Genomic DNA, 27,289 nt, shown 5'->3' with positions numbered 1-27,289 from the left:
CATAACTGGAGCCTCAAACGTTTGGCTGTTATAGTGCTTCAGTTCTCTTTGTTATATATATATATATATATTTCAAATAAGATACACATTTTGTCTTACAATCTAAGTTATCAACATTTCATGCACCAATTCTAAATTCTTTGACCTCTGCTTGGCATGAAATTGTAGTTTTTGTAATGTTTGTTGAAACTGCGCCTCCTAAATAAATCAAATCAATGTTTTGAGGTACTTTGCAAATTTGTGTTACTGTAGGCAGTGCTTTCATTATGCTCATAATTTTTTCTGGCATGCATTTGACATTTAAGCCCCTAGCAATGTTGTATCACGCTTTATTTGTGTATCACAGCAGTAAAATCCTAAGGCATGTCCAATTCAATCTCGGGGCAAACTAATCTAATCTTTGCCCTTAATGCACTTCTGGCAAAACATAGAAGCTGGGGGATAACTCTCAATCCCACAAGGTTTGAACATAATGAAAGTCTTGTGCAAATTACTTAAGTTGGAATTTCTCCCAGCCACAGCATCTCTTCTTTATATTAACAAATCCATTTGAATTTTTTTCCTCATGCCTCATTTTATTTAAATCTTCATTGTTTAATATAAGTTGTAAGGCATAGCTATGTTTTCTCCACTTTTTGAAGCATATTGTTGACAGCGTGAATGACCAACATACAAGGTCAGCAGTACTTCTGTGAAAAACATGCTTCTGTGCTCATAGGTTGTTCAAGGTTTTTCAACATTACATCACTAATTGTTCTTCAAGTAAATGTCGAAGGTACAACCGTGTTGTCAAACCACTGTTTTCTCTTTTTTTTAAAAAAAGTTTCCTTACAACGACGGTCAGAGAGTCATCTAATATGAAAATCCCTGTCTACGCTCACTGCTTGATAACTGTCACAACTCTCTGGTTTTTTGCTCCCCATTGGCGCTCTGTTTTGTTTCTCTAATTGTTTGATGTTACCCTGTGGTAAGAGTAGACATCATATATTTTTCATTGGCCAAGTATTTGCAAAGTGTTGCTTTTTGTATATGTATTCCCCAACCGGTTGGCAAGTGGTTGCTAGCAGTTGCTACAGGTAATTGGTCACAAAGAGGTATGTGACGGTGCACTGAAAACCTCCTTGTGATTACTTTAATTGGCCAGTTTTCATGTAAATCAGCGGTCCCCAACCCCCGGGCCTCGGACCGGTACCGGTCCGTGAGTCGTTTGGTACCGGGCCACAAGAGTTGAGGCTCAGGTGTGAAATGTATGGTTTTCAGGGTTTTTATCGGTTTTCAGCGTTATTTTGTTATCGTTTTTATCGTTAACTCAGTTTTCCTGGGTCTTTTCACGTGTGTTATGAATAAATCTTCTTTTTTTTCGGTACCGGTACTGGTTTTATTTTGTTGTATTTATCCGCGACACCTTAAAGGCCGGTCCGTGAAAATATTGTCGGGCATAAACCGGTCCATGGCGCAAAAAAGGTTGGGGACCACTGATGTAAATGACAACTTGTTTTACATTGCCAACTGTTTGATACATGATAGACAAATGCAAGAAGTCCATTGCAAACTGGAAACAGAAAGCACTCGCCTTCAGGGTAAAAGTTGCGTCTTCAAAACATGTTAGCTGCAGGGGTGAGGCACAACCCTGACTTTGAAGACAAGCGGTCTCTGTTTCCAATCTGTGTCACCATTTTTCAAGTTTCACAGTTGTTCAGCGAGTCCTTGGCAAACATTTGAAGAAACCTAAGCATATTCTATGCAAACTATGGGTGACGGCAAACAAACTGTTAGCAACTGCAAGGAGTGTTTTGGTGCAGCGACCAGCAACCTCCAGCAATAATCCACCCACTTGGTGGGGAATTACACATTATTCGCTTGAAACAGTGGTTCTAGGCCTGTGTGACTGAGGCCTGATAAATGTACAAACCTAAGAAACAACCCCAGCATTAACAAATTAGCCGACTGCTTAAGCCTTTTTGATACTCCCTAGCCCAAAATTATTTTTCTTTACATACCAACCAGGAATGTTTTCAGTCCAAAAAATAAATTGTTATATATGCTTACACAGAGCGGTCTGCTAATGTTATTAGTTGCTTCTTGTCTCGTGCTGTGTTTACAGTGTTGTGGACATATTGCAAATATTCAAGTTAATGTTTCCCTTACAAGGACTGTGTTTGGTTTTTGTTCAGGATGTGTGTTTTGTGGAAATTTAGTGCAAATATCTGTCATTTGCTGGAACAAATTGAATACGTTAGATGTGTCCTCTTCTTGCCCTGATCATCGTCAGGGCTTTTCTAAACTTGTCAATATTACATTTAGGCAGGTTGTATAATTTACATTTAACTATTCAAAATAAGCATAATTTCAAACTTCTGCCCCCACAATCTTTCACACTAACTAATGGAGTTAGGTTTCAGAGTGGGTCCTGTCAGTCTTAGACAAACACAATCTTGTGTTAACCTTGACACATGGTGCGGACCAACCAGTCAGCTCAGTGCCTGAGCAGCACAACCCAGCCTGTGTAAATTTGTTTGGAATTGTCAAAACGCTGGGAATTTTAATGTAACAGCCTCCCTGAATGTCACCGGATTTAGAAAGTGTAGAATTCATTTAAGAACTGTTAACAGGATCCAGCTGGCTCTCCTCATGTGGAGCAGTGTGAAGGATCGATTTCCTTCGTCACAGTTTATACAAACGTGCTTCTGTACTGTATACATTTTAAAGCAGGGGAGCTTGAATTGTGTGTCTACTGCTATTTAGGGTGATACAAGGGATTTTTTCTTCTTTGTTTTTTTTTTTTTTGTTTTTTTAAATCTGTTCAAACACAGACTTAGCACAGGCACAGATGCAAGTAAAATCTATTTGATTTCTTATCTAGTTTCTACCTTCAGTGGCTAAACCATATACATTTTGTCCTACTGACTTTTTACCCCTTCTGTCCTTCTTCAGAAGGGCTCTGTCTGAAGGATTTCCTTTGTGTCACAGTGTGTTTATACACCCTCGAATGCAACGTGTCTGTGTGTAACAGTGTGTGTTCTCTGAGAGGAATTCATGTTATTTGCTGTTAACACAGCTCATAATGGAGCATTGAAATCAGAACCCCTAGGCTTGGGAAAATGGCGTGCTTCGCCTGCCTCAAATGATTACACCCCTCTGCCCTCAGGGCAAAATGACCCCGTTCTGACGAGGGGAAAGAATGCGATTGATCCAGACTTGCCTCAAAATAATCAAATCAATTCATTTTTTTCCCCCTCTTTCTGCTATGACTGTGCCAGTCTTTCAAAGTAATCAGACTCAGGGAAAAAGTGCCTTAATCTTCTGAAAAATGAATCCTTTTTGTTGCATGTGTCAATCTGTGTGTCTCAGAAAAGAGCAGCTCCTCAGTAAATCGACTGTTAAGTGTTAGATCTTCTGTGTGGGAAGGAATCATTTTTCTGCATTCCACAAACACAATGCAACATTATGTTTTAATCCACACAACGACTGTAACTAGAAAACTATCTTCAGGGGTCTTTTTTAACTAAAATTATAGGAATATGACAAAAGCATTCTCCCGCCCTAGGCAGAGACACAAGCACACAATAATATGCTAAACTAACAGAAATCCACATAACTACACTCATGCTTCATTAAGTACAAATTGCTAGTATCAGGTTGGTGCCTTTTTTGCCATTAAACTGCCTTTATTTTTCATGGATTCAACAAATTGGTGGAAAGTATCCTTAGAGATTTTGGTCTATATTGATATGACAGGATCGCACAGTTGTTGCAGATTTGTCAGTTGCCCTTCCATGATTGAAGTGTCCTTTTCAAAGAAACCAGTTTGAGATTATTTCAGCTTTGTGACATGTCACATTATCCTGCTGGAAGCAGCCAGAATCAGAGGATGGGTATGATATGATCATAAAGGGATGGATATGATCTGCATCAATACTCTGGAAGGCTGTGGCGGTTAAACGATTCTCATCTGTGACTAAGGAACCCAAAGTGTGCCAATCCATCACATCATTACACCATCACCACCTGCCAAACTTTTGATACGAGGCAGGATTAATCATTGTTTTAATATTGTTGTAAATTGCCAACCTACCATCTGAATGTTACAGCAGAAGTCGGATCAGGCAACTGTTTTTTTTTTTTAATTGATAAGCCCGTGTATGCTCTAGCCTCAGTTTCCTGTCCTTAGCTGACAGGAGTGACAACTGAGTGGTCTTCTGCTGCTGTAGCCCAGCTGCTTCAGGTTTCCACACGTGTGTTTAGAGATGCTCTTTTGCACACCTTGGTTGTAGCAAGTTGTTATTTGAGTTCCTGTTGTGTTTTTGTTCTGACCTCTGGCGTCAATAAAATATTTTCGCCCAGAGAGCTGCTGGATAGTTTTTCTCTTTCAGACCATTCTCTGTAAACTTTGGAGATGGTTGTGTGGGAAAATTCCAGTAGATCAGCAGTTTCCAAAATTCTCAGGCCAACCCATCTGGCTCCAAAAGCCATGACTTATTCAAAGTCACTTAAATCACCTGTCTTTCCTATTCTGGTGCTAGTTTTGAACTAGGTTGACTTGCTGGTATGTGATTGGCCAATTAAAGTGGAAGGTGAGTGCCAACTTTTTTCTTTTTTTTTGTACAACCGCAAGGAAGTTTCCAATCACATGGGAAAGAGAAAGAAGAAAGATTTTTACTGATCTGCGCCTAGTAATGTTCAGTGTGCTCTTATCTCGACACTGTATTCATATCTCTGTTAAGTTGCTTTTTTCTGTAATGGGCCCTCCTGGCCAGCGAGTTAAATTTTGTGTCTTCTTTCTTTCTGTATATCTCACGTTTGGGGATTTTTGATCTTATTCAGACTCGGTGGAATATTTTCTTTAGAAACATTTTCACAGCTTGCTCAAATGTACTCTTTTTTTTCCTTCTCATCCTCTTTCTCTGTCAACTCCCTAAACTTCTCATGTGCTTTGTCTCTTTCCTCCTCTCTTTTAACCCCATCTAGTCCCCCTTCTCCTTTTTCACTAGTTCTTCCCCTTCTTTCTTCCCCAGCTACGTTTCCACTACTTCATTAGAGTGAAAACAAATGGGCAGTCAAGGCTGTGAAACAGAGACAGAAGCAAACTCATGCAGTCAGCATGAAGCTGGACTATGGAAAATAATGACACTGACTGCTACTGGCCTCTTCAGGGACAGCTGGTGAAGAAAGTTAGAGTTATCATAGTAATAATGAGAAGAGGGGGAGGAGAAGAGAAAGTAAAATGAGGGTTGGCCTTGTGGTTAAAAGGCTAAACAAAAAATTTCACAAATGACAGAAACCAAGAGAAAATAATAAGAAAATTAGATAATATGGAACAATCGAGCGTGTACTGGGTATTCCCTTTACAAATTGCCCCACCAAAAAGTGTTTTGTGTAAGCAGTTTTGAAGTGTGCTTCCATTACCTGAACTGAGGTGGAGCGGTGTTTGGGGAACACGTATGAACACTGCTGTACCCCTAGATAGAGCAACCAGACAGACCTTGTTAAAAGAACAGACATCCCAATCAATATGGTCGTTCCACCGGTGCATCCAGCTGCCAGGGACTATACACTGATAGGCACGGCACAGCAATTTGCAGACATAAACAAGGGCCTAATTGTTCAGGGCCTGGAGGTTTGGACTGAAGAAAACAAAGATGAAGTATGGTGAAGAGTTAGGAGGCATTTTAACTCTCGTTTAGGAAATGAGAGTTTGGGAGTTCAGTAAAACTTTCTTTGATGAGTGTTGTTATTGTGAACAGCGGGGATCCTTAGTTTAAAGGTTTCTAATGCGAAAGGGAATTAGGAGAAAGCCACTGCGTGCACACTATCAAGTGCAAGATAGGGAGCTTCTCTGGTTCCTATTTTGAAGGCTTTGGTCAGGCTTGAATGTTCAAAGTGGAGAAAGTAGTTTGAAAGAGTCATTTGCCATTTGTGATTTTCAGTGTAATCTTGGAGTCTCATCCCACACAGAAGAGCTGTATTGATTGGCGGTCTTAACTGAAGCCGCCTCCTGATCATCCCTTCATCTTGTTTCTAAAGGGCAGGAGCAAGGGACAGTGAAGGAGAGAGGGTGAAATAAAGTGAGACACTGACAGAGTTCACCGAGTAGCTCAAGGGAATCTCAGAATTGCCCTTCAACAAAAATCTAGCCAAAGCACACATGTAAACCTGACCTCACCTGGCCACACATACACCCCCATGCACATCTTGGCCTTCTCCCTATCTTGTCCTTACTTTCTTTATTTGTTTTTGTTTTTTTTTTACCCCATTCCCATCTTTTTGTCTGTTTATTTCATCTCCCTTTTCCTCCTTCTCTGAGTAAGGACAACCAAGGTTGTTTGAATTTTGGATGCTGCGGACATCTTTTGTTCATTCAATTAGTTCATTCAAGTAGCCCCCTCGTCTGTCTTCCCTCTTTGTCTCCTCGCCCTCCGCTTCCTCCATCATCCTGTGCTGTTTACTCACTACAGCTGAGGTCAACATAATCTCATGGAGTCATGGGCAGACAGTAGACAACAGTCGGTTTGCTCGGGGTACTCGGAGTTGCCAAATGTGATAGGTGTTTGGGCAGTAACTAACAGTACATTCTTTTTTCCTCATTGTCGCACAGAGGCAGCGACGGTAGGTTATCACAGAACATTTTAGCCTGCAGGCACAGTGTCTGACTGTGTTAGTTATGGATTGGGTATTTAATGCTAATGACAATGTAACAAGCATCACTGAATGCACCGGCGTTTCAAATTTAATATACATCCAGCCAAGTTTGAGGAATGGGGTGGGGCTGTCGCCAAGGAAGGGGCTGCGTGTCTGCGTGTCCTGCCTGTCTGTGTATGTGTGTATTAGCAGAAAAGTACTTGGGCATTGACAAAAGCATTTTTGTGAATGGGTAAATGATGCTTGTAGTAAGAGTGGTCAAAAGATTTTTTAGCGGGACTGATTACATCTGTTAGATTTGCAAGTAACTGTGAAAAACCATCCTATAAATATTTTTTATTGGAGCAGAGTTCTTGTGACAGCTTGCTTAACATTAGAGCTGTGAACAAAGATACACCATAAAAATGCTTTTACTGACAGAGAATCAAATAAAAGGCTGAAATCTGAATACAACATGTTTGTTTGTCCTTTTTGTTGAACAGAACTTGACTCCAGTTGTATTGCTTTTATTTCATTATTAGGAATTAGCCAGTAATTCAGGATAATAACCCAGCCGTAGGTGTTGTTCACAATTCAGCCTTCAAATGAGATCACTGAGTGCTGGCCACTGCTTTTTGACTTTGACCAGTTTACAGGCGTAATCTGCTGCCTGTGCTCTTTAAAGACTCGCTATGAATTTTGTATAATGGTTTTCTTCGAAAGGACAGGGTCAAGCTGTCCTTGTTATTTATTTATTTATTTATTCTGAATAACAAGGGAGTCATACAAAGCAAAATAATTAAACAAGGTAGCTCTGTTGTGATTATCTTTAAGGAATTGTGCGAGTGTTTGACCTCCAGTAAGCCGCTATGGAATTTGTGTTTCGTGTGTGTTTGCCAGTACCCAATTAGCTTGTTTGCGATTTTAGAAACCAAAAAGAAATCTTAGTTTGTCCAACAGGTAAGCAGGAAGTTTTATTGTATTTCCAGTAATGAAAGCGTTTTGTTTTCAGAGCACCATACTAGAAGTATTATTATTATTTTGGGGAGAATTTTTTCCAGCAATGTTTTTTTGCTCTATAATGCCATTTGAACTGTTTTTAATCTACAACTCTCATGCAAAAGTCTTGTGAACGTTTGCTCTCATGTGATGTGGTTTGTCACAATAACTTTATCCCAAAGAAATCATCATGTTTTTGAACAGTGACATATTTTTTGAATTTTGCATCTGTACACCACAACAGTGGATTTCAAATTCAACAATCAAGATGTGATTGAAGTGCAGAGTTTCGGCTTTATTTCGAGGGCTTTAAACAAAGCGTTTAACTTTGTAACTTGCTTAGAAATTACAGCCCCTTTTAAAAATGGTCCCCCATTTTCAGAGGCTCAAAACTAATTAAAGAAGCTAGCGTGATTTTAAATAGAAGGATTGTTTGTAATACTTGTTTTTAATAAAGATGAAAATCCTTGCAGTGAATGGTTCCCTGAAGTGAACCCATGGACAAATGTTGTTTTCTCCCTGATGATCTGCTAGGCCATTACTGTAGCCACCTTTAGTTTCTTCTTATTTATGGGTCTCTGTGCCATTACTGTTGTCCTCAATACTTGAAAAGAATGATCTACTGGGTTGAGATCCGACTCCTTAAGAATACGAAGTGCTGTGTAGTCATTTTCCTGAGCAGAGTATAAGCCTCTGCACATCAGAATACTCCTGACAGAAGTCACATCACTAAGTGTAACCAGCATTTTGTTGTTGTAAACTCTGTGCAGTTATATTTGTGAATGCATCTATTGATTGTAAACTGTGATAAAAATAGACTTACCTCCTGAGTTAAAAAAAAGAGTTGTGTTTTTTTTTTTTACTTGGCTTGGTGTTGTGATGGTTTTTGTTAAGCAAACAAAGGATTCTGCAATCAAACACTTTAGTTATCTTCTGTGGTCTTTCAGGCCTTTTGGTTTTGCTGAGCTCGCCAGCACATTCCTTCTTTTTAAGAATGTACCCCATTGTTGATTTGGCGGCTCCTAAAGTTTTTATTATACTCTGATAGGTTTATTTTAGTTTTTCAGCATAATGATGGTCTCTTTCACTTGCATCAACATTTTCTTGGGCCTCGTTTTTAAAAGTTCCAGTCAATAGCTACCAAATCCAAGTTCAACACTTGGAAGCAACTCCAGATCTTTTATCTCCTTAATTTGTCACGGAATACCAGAACAGGGAACAGGCATTATCAAACTGTTATCAGTCACTTGTCTAGGTACTTTTGTCCCCTTGAAAGCAGAGGGCTTTCAAAAATGGCTGATTGTTAAACAGCAAATGCAAAATATTTGTTGAAGTCTTTCAATTAAAGCTGAACTTCTGCACTTTAGTCAGATATTAATTGTTTTAAAAATCCACTGTAATTTTGCCTCTGTACACTGTGGTGAGGGAAGTATGCTTTTTATTGGCATAAATAAAACCATCTGTTAAGACACACTTATTAATATTGCATTACAGGACCTTTTGGCTACGCTGTAAAATCTAATTAATTCCCAGAACTTAAAAAAAAATGTGCAAACTCTTTGCCTCAAAAAAAACTAACTAAATCTTACTTTAGAGGACAATGTTAGGAAAACTTATTCATTGATAGTGTATGGATTGCCTTCACCTTTAGAGCCACTACCCTATATTAACAAAACACCTTAAATTTTAATTAGCTTTATCATATTTGGCCTAATAGATTTAACCATGATGGACAAATAAATTGCAAAAAGCCTTTTGAGCAAGGGTATGCTTTCCTCCAGTCTGCAGCGATAAGATGGCCGGTGTGGAAAGAAGGATTGGCTTGAGCCTTTTACACATTCCTTTAGTTACCTTTGTCACGCGTGATGGAGTGTGGGGTTTAAGAATCTGGCCTCCAGAACCTCTTTCTCTGACCCTGTTCAGTTGAGCCCCCCTTCTTCTTTGTGTGTGCATGTGTGAGTGTTTGTACTGACACCCTGCTTTTGAGTTCTGCTGCTGTCTGATATTGTGCAGGGATGAGGAGGACCAGACCTTAGTTGTCGCAAGCAGTGCCTGACCTGGTTTTTAAACGCACGTTCAGAGCCAAGCGCTGCAGATTTCTGCAAGGCTTGCTTGGCTTTTTGAGACAAAATCAAAATATTTGAACTCAAGCCTTCTTTGGTCAGAAGTATGTTCCTTTAAGCTTCTGAGCCAATGCATCAGTAGATCATTTAGAAATACTGAATCCTTCAGAATAAGTTTAAGGGGAAGAATAAGGGGATCTCTTTGTTCTCTCTCTGCTCCTGCGTCTCCTAGTTTGTTGCTTTCTTGTTTTTCCCATACATTCCCCACTCCCTCCTTCCTCTCCTTATCAGAGATGGTGAACTATTGTTCAGTTGTCCAGTTACTCGTTTGGAAACTTTACAACGGGGGCTTTTCCTCTGAGCGGTTTAAAGAAGGCTATAAATCTGACCTGTTTAAATCCAGACTCATTTAAGCTGTGTTTTACTAAGACCTGATGCACTGCATTCTTCTGCTGCTTAAACAGGCTTTTTAAACATTTACCCCAAATGTATTTACTGGTCGACTGATACACTGTCTACATGGGAACAGACAGGGAACGGGGGTATTTGTCTCTCTTTATGGGCCAGGAACTAGCAATGGCTGCCACATGGCCAAAGAAAATGGGGAGAGATGAGACAAAGAAAAGAGCCCGTCAGACCTGTGCTGAATTTATTGAAAACAAAAAGGGAATAAAATGGGGGGGGGGCATTTTTGGGAAGAAACATTTTTGTAATATAAAAAGGACCGTGGAACATATCTTTTCTCTAAAATCTCCGCTGCACATTCGTTTAAATTATTGTTCAATATCAACCGTCAGTGTTCTGTTTCTTTCTCAGGGTCACGTTGCCACGAACAAAACAGCGCTCTGTGGATTACGCCGTTTATTCCATTTCCCTCGCCTGATTGCTAGAACCACGAAGAGTGTGTTCTCGCCATGACGGTCTAATACGATATGCATCTTCATGTTTGTGTATCTGATTATCGATTTACAACCCCATTCTTCTTTTTCCATCTGAGAATGTGAACGGCTGTGGCATTAGTCATCTTTACGACGGATTTTACTGTGCTGCTTACCAAGAGAGCGCCCAGTGTTTGCGGTAAAGGCATATTTTACGTGGTGATGGAGTGCATTTTGCATCAGCGGATTAGTCTTAAAAAAAAAAAGAGAGGGCTCGCAGGAAGAAAGCACATAAGAGCACTCCAAGAGAGAGCAAGAGGTCAGCTTGACAACTTACTGTCGCTTACATTCAGCCATCTCATGTAAAAGTAGACGAGCAGTTGTCAGTGTGCGCTTGCACATCCAACCCCACAACGTAATCTCATTTACTGCGCAGCATGTTCACATAAAAGGTGCTCTTTGTCGAACGACATATCAGACTTACATCTTTTTGTTTTTCCCTCATCTCCCTCACCCTCTTGTAAACCCTGACAGCAGCGCATTTCCCATCAGGGTGAATTACACCGCACTTAGATCTAGAGGGCAGCATCTTTGAAGTTAAAATGGGGGAAAATATCATAAGTATAGGCTTTGCTCCAGATAGCTGTGGCTGCTCTCCCAGATGCTTCTCAAAGATTAGAATCATCAGTGAATAGCGATCTGCTCTATCATATGGCTCTCCTACAGACTTGGCAGCAGGTTCGACGGCGGGGTTGTACAGTACAGTACAGTGGATCAGGCCTGCATGGGCTAAAAAAAAAGAAGAAAATCCCTCAAGGAGCCATATATCTAAAGCACCATTCCAGTCACTACAGGCCCCATCGTCTGATAGCATTTTTAAGTTTATGTTGCCAAGCAACAAGCGTCATTAAGCGCTATATTACCCAGTCGGAGAGGAAGCAGCTGAAAGGCTGGTTAGGAGAAGTCAGTGGCACAATTGTAACCAGAGGACTCCCCTCTGTACCTGCCAGTTACCTACAGCATATGGTCTGACCTTCATGTCAAACTTCAGCTTTGAGCTGCAAATACCAAGCAGGTGTGGTGATGTCATCACATCTCATTTCACATAACTCACAGCTGTGCAAAGGGCACGCAGCATTGTTCAAGCTGAAAAGAGGAGGACTGTATCCGTGAACTCTGGGTATTTGCTGCGACAGGGTTTCTTTACAGATGGCTGTCGTTTGTAGGCAGAAAGATCTTACAGTAAGGCTCGCTGCCAGGCTACTGCAAGGGAAGAAAGTTAACGGATGCTATGATGTATGAACGTCCAAGTCAGTGGATTTTTTTTTGGTCCACAGCGTAGGCTCCAACCTGCAAATTAATAGAATAAATCTCAAAACCAGGACAAGGAATCTCTCTGTTGCGTTATATATAAAACATATATAGTCTTTAATGTCCAAAAGAAAAAGAAACATCAGCCGTTCATCAGAAAGTAAAATATTTGAATTGCGGTTATTTGATGCCCCATTGTATGTGACAGTGGGGGGAAAAAAGAAGAAGAACCCAGGTCAGGACAATAGTGAGTGTTTTCGTGATTTCCATCAAAGCAATCTTGTTGAAGCTCAAACATTTAGCATTGCCGCAACCAGCAATTAGGAAATGATTCAGCATTTTGATTGGGAGCCGTGTTGTGTGTGCCATGTTTGCTGAGCAAGTGGAGCTGCACTAAATTAGCATTAATGAATGTTATGGCCTCCCATCAGCGTGACAGGTCTATTCTTTAGATCTGTTTTAATTGTAATTAAGCCCTGATTAACGAGCGAGGGAATGTTTCATTCTCTTTTCAAGAATACAGCATAATATGTTATGAAGGCAATCAGGGGGTTGTCATTTTATCTGTTAATGAGGCTCAGCCATATGTCATAACAAACTTAACTTCTCTCTGTATGTTGGGGGCCTTGGTTAAGCTTTTCTTCTCTTGTTTTTTGTCCCTGCCATCTTTGCAGGCAAACTGCAGGTGTTTGTCTGCGAGTGGGAGGGTGTGTGGGGGTTTCGATCTTTTAAACCTTTGTTCCATCTCTCGACTTCTCTCTCATTTCACTGTGTCCACTTAATAAAGACAGTGAATGACCTTACATTAAAGCAAGATATATAATTTAAAATTATGGTGAAGTCTATGGTTGTGTTTTTTGGATCCAGCTGGAGAATTTGTTAAAAGGATCCCAGATATGACGCCTGAATAAAATTTAAAAATAGGAAAAGGAGACAGCTGTTAAACCATTATGTTTGTTTCTTCATTATTATACTTACTTTATACTTACTTGCCAGGCCTGCAGTGCTTATATATTGTGAGCATAAGCCAAGTAGCACCCTGGACGCCGCTGCTTTAAGTGGTTTGTACATGATCCCTACAAAAACATAATAAACATCATTACCACACTACAGTGATTAATAGTATTTGTTTCAAGTCATATGCAGCAGCAGTGTGATGAATCTCACAGGCTGAAGAAGAGCAGGGATCTGTATGTTTGCTCTACATACAATACACACAGAGAATCATCTCCAAAAGTGTTGACTTTATAGAAAGTTTGAGTCTGTCAAAATAGTGATAATAAATCCTGCTATATATAGTGCCATTGCAGATGCAGTAATGCAAGATGAAAATAGTTGGGGAATAAGTTTAATATTTACTCAAATAAATTTTAATGTATAATGTCTCTCCCTCTAGATTGGAGGTACATTTCAGGATCTCTACTGAGAAATAAAAGAGCTCAAGGTTGGATTGAAATAAATAATTCAGGCCAGGAATTTGAATCAATCTCAGGCCATTTAGGCGAACCCCATGTGTTATGTACTATTGTCACCACATTTTCTCTACTTGACTAAAATAATTCACTTTAACGATGCTATTGGATGTCTTAGCAAAAGACTAATAATCGTGCTATCAGTAAGCTATTTTCTTTTCTATTTTTGGATTAGTTAAACTAAAAAAAGAGTGTGGGAGATGCGTTAGAGAAAATGAAAAAGAATTAATTAAGAAGAATTAAAAGTATTATTTATGAACAATAAAGATTTTTATAAGTATTATAAAAAACATTTTATTTTTAAATACTATGGTTGTCTTAATTACTGCAGGAAAGATGCAAAACCCCTACAGATGAAACTTGTCCACAAAATGTATCTGAAAGTTTTCCAGATTACAAAAGCAAAACTTTGGGGCGACGAGACAAAGCTGTCTGAACCTGAGCTTTTGATGTCCGCCACAGCTATATCGGTGCACCAATCAGAATACAGTCTGATATGCAGAGCTAGACACTGGCATCCAAAAGAAGTAGCTTGCAGCTCATGATCACTGAATAAGATATAGACTGAGGTCAAACTTTCAAATGAAAATATTTATATTCAAACACTGAGCAAAATGATGAAAATTCCTAAAAGACACATACGCGCTGAAACTAAACAAAAACTACAGGCTCAGACGATCTGCCTAGTCTTCTCTCTCCCTATGAGTTCTCTAACATTATGTTTAGAGCAGCAGATAGACGTTGCATGCCTTGCAGAAACAGTAAGGGAGAAGGGTAAGCTGCATGTATGCATTAGGGTAAGTCTTTGCAGTGCGTACATAATGGATACACTATAGCAAGCTTCACAACACTTTTAACCAGGAGTGTGTGTGATTGCCTCACAAGCAGTGGGACCATGTTGGTGTAGTTCACTTGTTGCTCTGAGTTCATAGTCAGACACCTGTGCAGCCTCCAAGAGACACAGCTGTCTGCTTCTTCTGACCTCTGTGTGTTTGTGCCTCTGATCACGTTAAGAGGCGGTACAAGGGGAGACTTTGGAAGCGGGCCTTAGACAGTTTGCACATTACTCACGCTTTCTTGGGTGCTTTTCTATTGGCTGAAAAAATATGACTAATTTTTCATTACTTTTGTCAGTTTGGGTCGGCTGATCCCACATCTCCCTATAGCTAGAACCGGCCTAGTCTCCCAAAACCATAAGTACCTACTAGTTATAGGAGCTTGTGTGAGAACCTGACATGATTAAGCAAGTTTCCATCCAAATGGCAAAGCAGATTTTTTTTTTTGTTTTATCAATCTTTCAAAAGCTGCAAAACAAAATTCACTATAATGTATTTTTCCAGTCACTACTTTTGTGACTATATGACAAAGTGGGCACATCCAACCATATGTTTTTGTTAGATGCTATTAAATCGCTGCAGATGAAGAGGACAGTCTTGGATTGTGTAATTAAAAGCATTTAAGGCAAACCAAAGCGAAGTCATGAAGGACCATATCCAGGTACAAAGAGGATGGGGAGTCCTGCAACAGATGGTATGACCTCTACCAAGCCCTAATCATTGTGTATTCAGTCTGGGATTATACAAAGAAGCAACTGTATACATCACAGAAACTTAAGTAGCTACAAGTGTGCAAGTGTAACTAGAAGAGAAGGGAAAGGGTGATTTCCACCCTGATTTTTTTGTGACACATTCAAAATGTGCATAAAAACAGGTGGCCTGAAACACATCCAAAAACATACCATAAAAGGCCTTGTGAGGGTAACTTATGGCCCAGCCAGCGATTCTCGTCTGAAATATTCAGACATCTGCAGGAACTCTTTGATTGTTATCCCCTTTCATGCCTCGATGTATACTCCACGGCAACGCTTCACTTGTTCACTTTTATCTTTCACAGTACTTGAGGATATGTGATGATTTGCGTAGCAATTGGAATATAATATCTTATAATAATGTGAATTCTTTAAAGCAATATCCTGAAACACTGTTTTATTAAAGGCTCAGCTTTACTAAAGTATCACTGATCACAACGGTGAATGAGTTGCTGGAACTTTCTCATTTCCATTTCTCGTTTGTTTGCCTGCTGACGATTCAAAGTGTTTTTCCAGAATTGGAGCTCAGAGAGTTATTTAAAATTACAACATCTTCTACTGTTTGTTATTGTCTTTCTCTTCAACACTGAGTGAAAAGAGAGAACTGAGAGTAGGCATCTTGAGCATTTAACATGAGGTCTCCCCCTCCCACCAAGAAAAAAAGAGAGATGACATTAAGAATTCCTTTTTGACCCTGTGCTTGTTGTGATTTTATTACATTAGTCTTGTCACACTGCTTTCCTAAAAGACTCTGGGTTTTGGCATCAAGCATCTTAACTTCAGCCCGCTTGTTTGTACTTTGGCAGTCAAAGGGAAGACTAACAGGATGTTGTTGCCTTTTAGTCTTATTGGATTTACTTGTTTTATGCAGTTTTCATCCACCGTCTGTGAACCAGGAGACATTGGTGGTCTCCCGGCTCATTCATTCTCTTCAGCAGATTTAGAGAAATAAATTAACTCTGTCTGTCTTGCATTTGTCTTTCCATTGTTTTGTCACCATAAATTGCTGATTTCCACTGCTTAAGAAGTTTGTATTCAATAAAGAACAATAACGAATTAGACAGATATAATGACACCCAGAAGAGATCATAACCCAAGCAAGAGTCAGGGAACTGTGACGATGCAAGACTCTTGTGATACTAAACACAGACACCAATGGGCGTTTGGCCGTTAAGCTCAGGGAAACTGTGAAACTTGTTTTGTCACTGCTTTGGCAACATCAGATGACTGTGTCGTCAACATGTGTGTAAGTGTTTATACATGATTTCCCCTGGAAAGTGTCATGCTCACGGGTGGGTAGGGGGGGTTGGTTCTGGGTGGGTTGCGGTTAACCCCTCAAGGTCTCTAGGGTTACTGTGCCTCTGTTCTTTGTCATATTCTCAGGCTTTCTCACTCTTGCCTCTAAGTGGCCCGACAGTGTTTGACTGGCAGAGAAGTGCTGGAGTAGCTATTAGCTCCTTGTCTTTCTTGTCCTCTGAGAACACGAGGGCCTTATTAGCCTGGTGATCTCAGCTGTCCACTGGTGCTTCACCCATAACGACAGCCTAGCTGTATGTGCATATGAGCACGCACACGGCATGCTCCTACAGAATCAGCTATCGTTCATAGTAGTTCAGTACACAATTTGTACAGGCACTAAGAGGCCAAGCAGGGTTTCTGCTAGTCTTAATTAGGTCATTAACCATATTTTTATTTAATCAATTTAATAGTTTATTGAACCTAAAACCATATTTCTGTTAAATGTATATCCTTGTAAGCTTTTATTTTAAAGAATATACCAACAACCTCCTGGAAATCTATTCTGAAATGGGGTGAGTGATCGCACAAATCATGGCACCTCCAGCCTGGACATAAGCCTGGACAATAGTCAAAATTTGTCATTACTGTTTATCACTTTACAGCTTAAATGTATTTATATTATACATCTATTAAGTGCTTGTAAAAAATGAATTGCTACCAAAAAAGAGTTGTATTCAACCAGAAGTTCAAGTCAGCAATTGGCTGTGTCCTAATAACCTTTACGGGAATCTTAAAGGCTTTTTTCTCTGTCCAAAGAAAGTTGTTTTTGCTCTTTATCCTCCTGTCCATGGAGGAAATTCTATAATCCTTTCGCAAATCACTTGCTTTTAACTGAAAACAAACTGAAAACAACCGGAACAAAGTCTGCTGCACTGAATCTGTAGAAAAATACACTTGCTTATATCTCACTAGTATCAGCTTGGACTTTTTATCAGAAATTTGGGGGAATGTTGACATGAAGGCATCACACGGTTGCTGCAGATTTGATGGCTGCACATCCAAAATTGTATCCTGGGTACACTGTAGTCAGAAATGGTGGACATTGTCAGCAACCTACTCGGGTAGGCTGTGGTTTTTAAACAGTGTTCAGTTGGTACTAAGAGGCCCAAATTGTAGCCACACGTTACGCCACCGCTGCCAGCGTGAACCACTGATACAAGGCAGAATAGATCCATGCTTTCATGTTGTTTATGCCAAATTCTGACACTACCATCTGAATATCACAGCAGAACTCAAGACTCATCAGACCAGGCAACATTTTCGCTATTCTGTTGGTCAATTTTAGCGAGCCCGTGTGAATAGTAGCCTCAGTTACTCATTCTTAGCTGACTGGAGTGGCACCCGGTGTAATCTTCTGCTGCTGTAGCTCATCTGCTTTAAGGTTCCACGTGTTGTGTGTTCAGAGATCTTCTGCATACTTCAGTTGTAACAAATGCTTATTTAAATTACTCTTGGCCTCCTATCAGCTTGAAGCATTCTGACCTCTGGCATCATCACGGCATTTTCACCCAGAGAACTGCCAGTCACAGGATATTTTCTTTTTTTTTTAGGCTAGAAAAGAACTACTGTCTGAGGAAATGTTTGTACGTCACTTCTTCAGTAACTTCAAAATGAATCCATTTGATGTGACTTGTTTTTCCTGAAGCCTGTAAGCATATATTTTTAGACAGGAGGACTATACTTTTTTTTTAATCCTCCATCACTGCCACTGAAAATACATTATTAAGTGATTGAATGGAAATATTCAAGACATTAGTGCTGCAAACAAAAGCCATTCTACATATCTACAACTTCTCTTGTTTTCTTTCATTAATAAAACTACGATCATATCATTAAGGTGGACTTAGATCCCAAGGGCTAGTGAATGCCTTTGGTAGCATTTTGAAAAGGAGAAGGAAAAAAGTGACACAGTGCACATTTACATTTTGTTTATCCAAGGTTTTTATAATATTGCATACTGAGTGAGACTAAAGAAGCATTTCTCTAAGGTCTTTCTGTTCCAGCCATCATAGCAGACTAAACTTCAGTAACACTACAACTAAGGATGATGTCAAGAACTGTAGCATCCATCCTACTACTGTGCAAAGCACGGGTGGGGGAACTTCAGGCCTCAAGGGCCGGTGTCCTGCAGGTTTTAGACATGTCCAGCTGATTTAAATGGCTACATAATCCCTCAACATGTCTTTAAGTTCTCCAGAGGCCTGGTAATGAACTAATCATTTGATTCAGGTGTGTTGACCCAGGGTTATATCTAAAATCTGTGGGACACCGGCCCTCGAGGCCTGGAGTTCCCCACCCTAAAACAACTATAAACCCACCACCATCTGAATAGACAAAATTCAAATACTAAAATTTTTGCGTTGGACTTTATTATTCTCTTTATTATTTCGGTGATGTGCTCAAACATAAGCTGGCTCCTTAAACCGGAACTTTAAAAATGTAAGATTGATAGAAGCAACAGTAGTTAGGAAAAAAAGTGTTAGAAGGTCTTCAGCTAAGACGAAACACGATCATATGTTAACAGCGTATGTCTTTGTGTTCGTATTTGCAGGTCAACGAGGAGACAGTGGAGAGGCTGGTGGTCCAGTACCCTCACATTGTGTTCAGCACAGTGATGCAGGACTGCAAGAGAACCCTGGAGAGAGCTTATCAAATGGGCTGGAGTCCCAACACATCGAACACTTCGTAGCTACTGCTGGATCACACAGACACGCTCAACAAACACACGCACACATAAGCACATAAAACACATTTGCTATACAAAGGCCCTTTTTTGTATACACACACACAAAATGCAAAGCTCAGTCATGTTTGCTTCTCATTGACTGTTCAAACATGCATGTGAACATGTAGCTACACACTCACAGACACAAGGTCTGAGTCCATCAGTTTTATTTGAAGCAAATCTCTTCAGTATGAGATTTTACAATTCAGTCAGGCGAAGTAGTGATATCTGCTCTAGGTAAAGGTAAGGAGTATCACTCCTCATACCGTTTCACTTCTCTGTATCGTGGTGGGGTGATTAGAGGTAAAGTTGCAAGGCTAAAGCTTTGGTCTTGAATAAAAAGATTCAAACAATAAACATTCAGAAACTACTGGACCAGAATTATTTTAGTGAAATAACTTCAAAACAGCAAAATTAATTCACCAACCAAAACTGGTGATCTACACTGCACCTCTGTCGCCCCAGGAGGCATCATCTTACTGCCTCAGAGCAGACAACATCTGAACGGCCAGGACCTCAGACCTCACTTAAGGCTATTTGAAATTAGTTACGTTTATTTTGTCCACTTGAAACTTTTTTTTTCGTTCTTGGATGTTCAGTACAGTATTAAAAGCGCCTGCAGACTTGTACAAGTACACTTGGTGAGATTTTTGGCAAGGACAGAGCTCTTTGCAGTGATTCAGTATGCACATTGTTATCATACAAAAGGACGATTCACTCCAGAAGAAGTCAGAACTGTGGAAAATTTATGGCAAGAAGAAAGCATTGAAATGTGCATGTTTGCAGTGAGATCGTGACCTTACTGTCTCAGCAGGATATGGAGCATTTTGAAATGTGAAGATGAAATTGGCATCCGTTTTACCTGGAGTCAAGTGTGCTCTATTTCCGTGCACGGATTTATCATTGACTGAGCGTTATGTTGAGAAATTTAACAGTGCTTGAAATAGCTGTTGCCTTTACCCAAAAATGATGGGCCATATTATAAGAATATTAACCACAGTCATTGTGATAATTAAGAGAAAGTGTTAAGCCTTAAGTGGTTAGCAAATGCCATCCAATTATAGAAATTATATTAGATTTTATTGGGAAAAAAAAGACAAGTCAACACATTAAATGTTGTAACTGAGAAATGCTCATTTTGAATTGGGTATCAGTAGGGGGAGGGAAAAGTTGAGATTTGGGAAACAGAATGTAGCCCACACTTTTGGCTCATTAGTGCATAGTTTAATAGCCAAAATCCTCCGATTATATAAGGATGCATTAGTGCACATGGTATGGTGGTTACACCCCTCTGAAGTCACTTTAAATGCTGAATATATGCAAGTTTTTCCAGCAACATGTGCCATCCCAACAAGGACTTTTCAGTGAATGCCTTGCTTATTTCAGCAAGACAATGACAAACCATTTTCTGCATTTCTGCAACAGCATGGCTTCGTAGTCAGAGCGTGTCTGCTGACTGATCTGTCTGCAAGCCAGGTCTGCCAATTTGGCATGAAATTCAAAGTCGTAATATATTTTTCAAGATGCAGCATAATTTCTCAATTTCAACATTTGATACAATGTCTTAGTTCTATTTTAAATGTTTCACTTAGCATTTCAACTTTTCTGGAAGTGTATTTGATTTCATATATACATATATATATACTTATATATATAAATATAAATAAATACTGTGTGGGGTTTACTTATCGGAATATTGGTTTTGAGCATATACTTGTAACATTTGCTATGTAGCAACGAGCAGTTTCTCTTTCTTAGTTGTGTAGAATGCAAAGAAAAGAAAAAACTGGCTTGGGCCTAACACCAGGGTGAGAAGAAGTTGCAAGGTGAGAATCATCGTTTTCATCCATTCTTTAGAAATTCAGCAATGTACATTTAAAAATGCAAATATTTTTCTATGGTGTGAAGCAGCTCGGGGCTCAGCCTCCATGTCACTCTGATATGAACAATAGCTTACTGAGGTTAGAATTTAGAGTATTACTGTAAACTTTCAACAGCACATAGAGAATTCAGACAATTAAAAACATGTTCATTTTATTCGTGTCAGGATTTGTAGACTTTAACCGACGGAGGGTTTCTCCCTCGATCTGCTTTTGTTCTATTTCTGTTCTTTTGTAATCCCCATATGCACTTCCTTCTCTGCTAGATGTTGACACACTTGATTCCTGATTTGTTAAGGCAACCGTAAATGACTGGATTTACATAAAGATGAATAAAACACTACTACTTCAAGCTTTTTTTCCCCCCTCATTTCTTTCTGTATGTCTGGAATTGAGTCAGGAGAGGAATATTCAGAACGCCAGTGGAACACTTTTCCGCTCATTTTACAACATCTGTTGAGCACTTAAACATTTTTTTCCATCAAGATTTCCATACCTTTTATTATATGAGTTGCATATCAACAAAGAGGGCATACTATTTATAATGCTAGAATGGTGAAATTTAACACAAACTGCATTCTGAGGTAAATGCAAATAGGGATAACAGCATGTTTTTCTTTGGAACCTAAGGCCTTGGAATGTATGAGTATGACATACCAAAGCCTCTGTATTTTTAGAAATAAAGATGTTTTCAACCCTAAACTGTGCATCGATCATCTCTTTTCTACTGAGCACCAGAACAAATAATAAACCTGCATTTCCATTGGGATAGACTTTCAAGTCCGGCACTTTGGACAGAATTTTTACATCTGAGACAAAGTGAGGATGCATCAGCTTGCTGCCCAGCAGGACAGCAAAGGACTCAAAGAGCTAAGAAGATGTCACTCAATATGTCCCCCTCTTATAAAGGCCTGTTTTACTGTTCAGTGTGTTTCGTGTTCAGTGATTAAACACCGGAGATAGCATCAAAAAGGATACAAAGGCTGGTTCTTCCCAGATGGATTATTTGTGTTGTCAACACAATTTGTATCAACTTGAGGCTCTGTTCACTTGATTATCTGCTAAATGACTGTTCATAATCTGAATAAACACATAGGGAGCTGTTTTATCAGGTTTTGTTTACCTTTTGTTTTTGTTGTGTTGAGAAGACAGTACTGTGCAAAAGTCTTTTGATTTTTTTTTGTTTTTTTGTTTGAAGTGGCCTTGAGCACTAGTTCTCCAGCCTTTCTGAAGTTTTTCAAGATTGTTGTTGGCTGCTTTTTCAGTCCAGTCTTTTAGAGGATGGTTACTTTATTTGCTTAGTCACTTAACACTGACCTATCAATCATTCAAGCATAGAGTAAGTCAAGGGATCAGCCAATTCTGTCTGCAGAAAACTTAAAGAACCAAATGTTTTTTGCATTTTGGTGTACTTTGTTACTTTCTTTAGTGGAATTTGCAAAATATGGCAATAGTTCTGCACCAACAAGGTGATTCCCAACGAGCTATTATCCAAACTTATGCCATATCTTGACATGATGTATAGTGCGTTGCAGGTGGTGGACAAAAGAAGTGGGATGTTTAACAATCTCCAATGTATGAACAGTATCTGAAAGTGCCTGAAGAAATGCGAGGGTGGGGAATCCAACAAAGATCTAACACAGGACGTGAGAGTTGCATGTGGTCCTTCAGTTGAGCCATCTACTGTTCACCAAAGTCTCATCAGAAATGATCTCAATGGAAGTATGGGCTGTCAAGAAGTCAGTCTTAACGAAGAGAACCTAGGAGAAAAGGCTGAGGAAATCGCACAGGAAAAGGACTGAAAGTCAGTGGCAAAAGCATCTGAGAGACAGATGCTTTCCAGTGATCCCGAACACAGTGCCAGTGCAGTAAAAGCATACCTGGACAGAAAAATACACAATGAAACACTATCAGTCATAGATTGGCCTCCCTAGAGTCTTGACCTCAACATTTTGAAAGCAGTGTGGGATCATCTTGACAGCCAACATCCAAAGAACTTTGAATGTCCTTCGAGAAATCTGGAGAACTATTCCTAAAGACTACTTTAAAAAATTACTCAAACATTTGTCTAGGAGAGGTGAGACTGTGTTGAAGAATGGTGGAAAATGTTTAAGCACATTAGAAATGTACAAACTCTGTGTTTTGCCTTTTTGCTGCATTTCCATTGTTTCAATGAATTGCTCCGTCTATTTACCATTTTCCTAGCAACATTTACAAAATGAGGAGCAGCTCAAGACTTTTGCACACTAGTGTACATAAATAATACATACAACACATTTTTTATTGTATAACTGAAAATATAATTTTGAAATATTGAGAATTAAGGGTCTAACAATTAGTACTAACTTCATAAATTGTTAATTTTTGTTTTAAACTGCTCATTGGTTCTATCAACTTTTCAAAAGGCCACTTACTGAATACTTTTGTCAGAAGGAATAACAGTTGTGATATCAGATCTCTACATTATATTAGTTGAGACTATATTTGAGCAGGACACAGGTAAAGAGAAATGAACCAAATACTGCCAGTTCTGGCTAAAACCTTAATGAAAAAGCTCCAGTGTTGCATCCCTACTTTAATAACTAGCCCAGACAAGCAGAGACATTAATAGTTTTGCTTGGTCTGCTCCTCATCTGTTGCAGGCCTTCTGTTTTTAGAAAGACAAGTTGTTTTAAAAAAAAAAATTCAGTTACAAATGAGCTGATCTCCTTGCACTCCACTCCCATTTCTCTCATGGGTAAATTGCTGAATTTTACTGCGGCCAATTAGAGCCTTTGCAAATGTGAATGTATGCCATTGATTCTCTTGCTGATTGAGGTGGATTCCATCAGCGGCTAGCTCTCCTTGGACTTTTGCAATATTCATCAAGGTGGAAGGACGCATTCAGCTGGAACTTAGATGAGAGACTGCCCTCCTGGAAAGGAAAAGGGGGTGCAGGGCATGACAGAATAGCTATATGGAGCCATAATTAAACTTGGTAAATATTCATGTGATCATTACATTTTTAATGAGGTGCTGATAAGAATTGACGCTGACCATACAGGACATTTGTCATGTCGGACCTGCAAGGACGTTAGTCTAGTCTTCCCAAGAAATTTGTATTTTTTCAAGACCTAATCATGGCTGACATTGACGGATGTCCTCAAGTGAAAATGGCCAAAGCTTGTTTGAACTTCCTCACAAGGATTGATGCAGTGCATCTAGTAATGATGAAGGCTGTGTTTCAGCAGTGCACCTTCCTTAGGTATTGCTCTGCTGTCAGGAGCTAAGTATGCCAGAACCTGTAAGTATTTCTTCAGGAAGAAACCTTGATAGTTGTGGTTGAATAATAGATGTATTAACTTTCTGATGTTGCCCGTGGTGCCCCCAGCAATGAGGGCTGACGTTTTTTATTTTTAGTCATTTGATATAATTTAAGACCTGTCACTTGCCTGTTAATATCACTTCATGTCACACAAAGGTTTATCTTCTCAGCTTTCTTGAACTAGCCATATCTTGTCTGCAACAAAAGCTCGGCTGATCATGTTTGCCAGAGATACCTTCCTTGTCGTTAAAGGGTTTCCTTTTACTCACTTTCTCCCCTTACAGACTGTCCAACTGTGGAGGGTCTAGTCTGCTAAAGCTCTCCTTCATCCTTTTCACTCTACATGGTATCAGCTTTATTCTGGCACCTCCCCAGCATTTACTCAGCTTCACCCTTACCCTCTTAAAGCCCAGATACTTCCTTTCTCCTGGAAATTATGTCAGTCATTTGTGTGCATCAGTCCTGGGGTAACTCCTTCGGTTTTTTAACATCACATCAGAGAAACAAATTCCTGTCCACTATATAGCGTTTTTAGTCTCCTCCCAGGGGAAAACAGAGGTATTTCACTTGCTTACCTACCTGCCTATTGACTCGTGTTGGTTCTTCTGTTAAGAAAGAGCATGGCGTTGAAGAGTGAAGATGTTAATGGGTTGACTTTGTAACTGACACTGCCCTTGAGCTGAAGAACGAGCTGAATGTTGGTATTCATGACTCCAGAGAAGCCTGTGAAGCTCAAGCCCAAAGGAGACCCACACGGAAGACAGCTTTTAAATTACACTGGCTCGTTCACTTGTTTAGATCACCAAAGTCTTCAGTTTGCCACAGGACAAATTTTCGTCCCAGTCCCTGCATCTGGAAGTTGAACTTGAACATGACAGACTTCAGCAGTCCTCAGCTTTAAATACGGAGATTTACGATTACAGATTTCCACATTATGGTTTTCCTCTCACCAGGGGCTATAACGAAACTAGCTTTCCTGTCCAAGCTTATGAAGATAAAAAGAAATTAGATTTGTTAATCCACTAAATTTTGACATCCTCCCAATAGACTCATTCCTGCTGCCTGGGGGAAATATCAACCTACGAGAACCCCAAAATACGTGAGGGGTGCAAAGTATGTGTGTCGGCATGGATAATGAAGTCGGTGTGATTTCCTCCTTTGCAGGCTCCATGTAGATGTTGTCTCCCTGTCTTTTGAAGCTTGAGTTAATTGCAGTGTTTAGGCAGAGCTCAGTCTAGCTTCTAAACGGCAAAGGTTAATTAGTAACAGAAGGATCTCCACACAAGATATGTTGACATTTACATTTCCTTGCTGGCTAAAACGAGAAAGAACCCATTTGGTGGCATTGGGATGGGACAGTGGAGAAAAATGATTTCCTCTACAAACATCCTCATTTCTATGCAAGCCCTGGTGTTGATATGCAGATTTGGCAGTTGGATGACATTTAAAAGTAGTTAATTGTGCAAATCTTTGTTTTAGACTGGAAAGGTCGTGGATAGTGAGAGTCTTTCATCATGAACTAACCCCACTTCCCTCCCCCGGCACAGCTGCAGAGAACGGAGGGGAGGTTTGTTGGTTTCTCTGCTGACCGCCTTATAGTCGCCCATCACTTTTCAAGGTGGTTCATGAATATTTATCTGCACAAACTGTTTGGAAAATTAAAATTAATCTCCACTCCGACGGGGGAGATAACTCAGCTATCTGTTTTGTACTCATCCCCTTTCAAGATGAGAATGCTTCACTGTTTGCTTTCTCATATTCCTAAATGTCTGGATATCAAATTAAGCATGTTTCTTCTTGATGAGGGACAATTTTGTTTTATTGCAATGTGTTTTTCTTCTTATTACAGCGCAACTTAACAATTTAGTTCAAGTCTATAAGATATGTTGGTTTCATCGGCTGCGATCGCTTAGCTATTGCAATTTTGTCCGTAAGCTTGCACAGGAAGAGCAATCCTTTTCTCTGGAAGCAATATGATAATGGTAAATAGATTTATTGCGTGTAATATTTTGTCCATATTTTGGATATTACCATCTAACGGGCAACACTGTTGGAGAAGCACAATGAATTGAAGATACAGCAGGTGCACAGATTGGAAATTTTACACCTGGTTTCACCTGAATAGCACAAATGGATACATAATTGCTCCATTTCATCACTTCCCTTTGCTGGGTGACATTAAAGGGAGCTCTTTGAGAGAACCGAATAGGGATGAATTTATCCAACTGGGGACTTGAGCAAAGCTTAAATCTAATCATGCATATTTCTATTTGTCTTTCAGGTAAAAAAAAGAAAAAAAAAAGACTTTCTTCGACTTACTTCCTCCCATCTTTTAGCTATGATTAGGGTTGCGCATCGTATGTGGTGGTCTTATTTGCCTGCTGAAATAACTCGATGCCCATTTAATAAGTTCTCGATTTACCTACCACATTTTTTGTTTTCTCCTTCAAGCACGATCTCATATCCTCCCTCGGGCGGCTTTTGTCAATTAAAACAGTCCGGTCCTGTACTGAGACTACAGATGGGCGGCATCAGATTCGACCAGATTCTGGGTCTCCCAGCCAACTGCTCTGACATGTCAGACATGCTGGTATGCCTTGTCACTCCCCACTCCTCAACTGTAACAAAGGTTGCGCTGACTCTCCTCTTGAGCACAGGCCCAAGTGGCTCGCAGAGATGTGAAGCGTGAAGGAGCCCCAGTCTCAAGGCCAAGAGCGTACCCCCGGACCTGCTTTCAAAGCGGCCCCCACCTTTCCCTCTTCCTCCTCCTGAAACTCAGTGTCCATTTAATCCTTCTTCAATTCCATCTCTCACCACTCAAGCCCTCTAATCAACACCCCCTCTGCTCCCTCCAGATCAGTCTAACACACATGCCCCTCTGCATTTTCTTCCCCCTCATTTTCCATCTCCAAACCTCACACACTCATACTTGCTACTCGCCACCTTTTGGCCCCTCACCACCCCGACCGTTCATTCCCTCCACCCACTTCAGTTGCTTTCAAGGGGTGTGTATTTCACGCCCTAGTGGCTGGACAGGCACAGGGTGATTTCCCAAGGTGGGGGCCGAAGGTTGGGCAGGAGCCAGTGGTGTGGAGTGATGTCAGAGCAGCCTAAGATTTGTATGCCTGTGTATGTGCAATGTCACTACATAT

At 40.0% G+C, this 27,289-nt stretch overlaps 1 protein-coding gene across 1 annotated transcript in view; it reads left to right on the top strand.

The window, feature by feature from the left end:
- The window catches only part of fbxl17 (F-box and leucine-rich repeat protein 17), a 222,157-nt gene extending 200,972 nt beyond the window's left edge, over positions 1-21,185 (top strand). The window contains exon 11 of the mRNA XM_006789829.2: positions 18,780-21,185. Coding sequence (XP_006789892.1) covers positions 18,780-18,917 — 138 coding nt within the window. The 3' untranslated portion in view covers positions 18,918-21,185. The remainder of the gene's footprint in view (positions 1-18,779) is intronic.
- Positions 21,186-27,289: the final 6,104 nt, after the last annotated feature.

Source organism: Neolamprologus brichardi, chromosome 12 (assembly GCF_056152115.1).
Source record: "Neolamprologus brichardi isolate AB-2024 chromosome 12, ASM5615211v1, whole genome shotgun sequence".
Lineage (NCBI taxonomy): Eukaryota > Metazoa > Chordata > Actinopteri > Cichliformes > Cichlidae > Neolamprologus > Neolamprologus brichardi.
The sequence above is the reverse complement of the archived record's forward strand: the minus strand, read 5'-3'. Positions and strand labels throughout refer to the sequence as shown.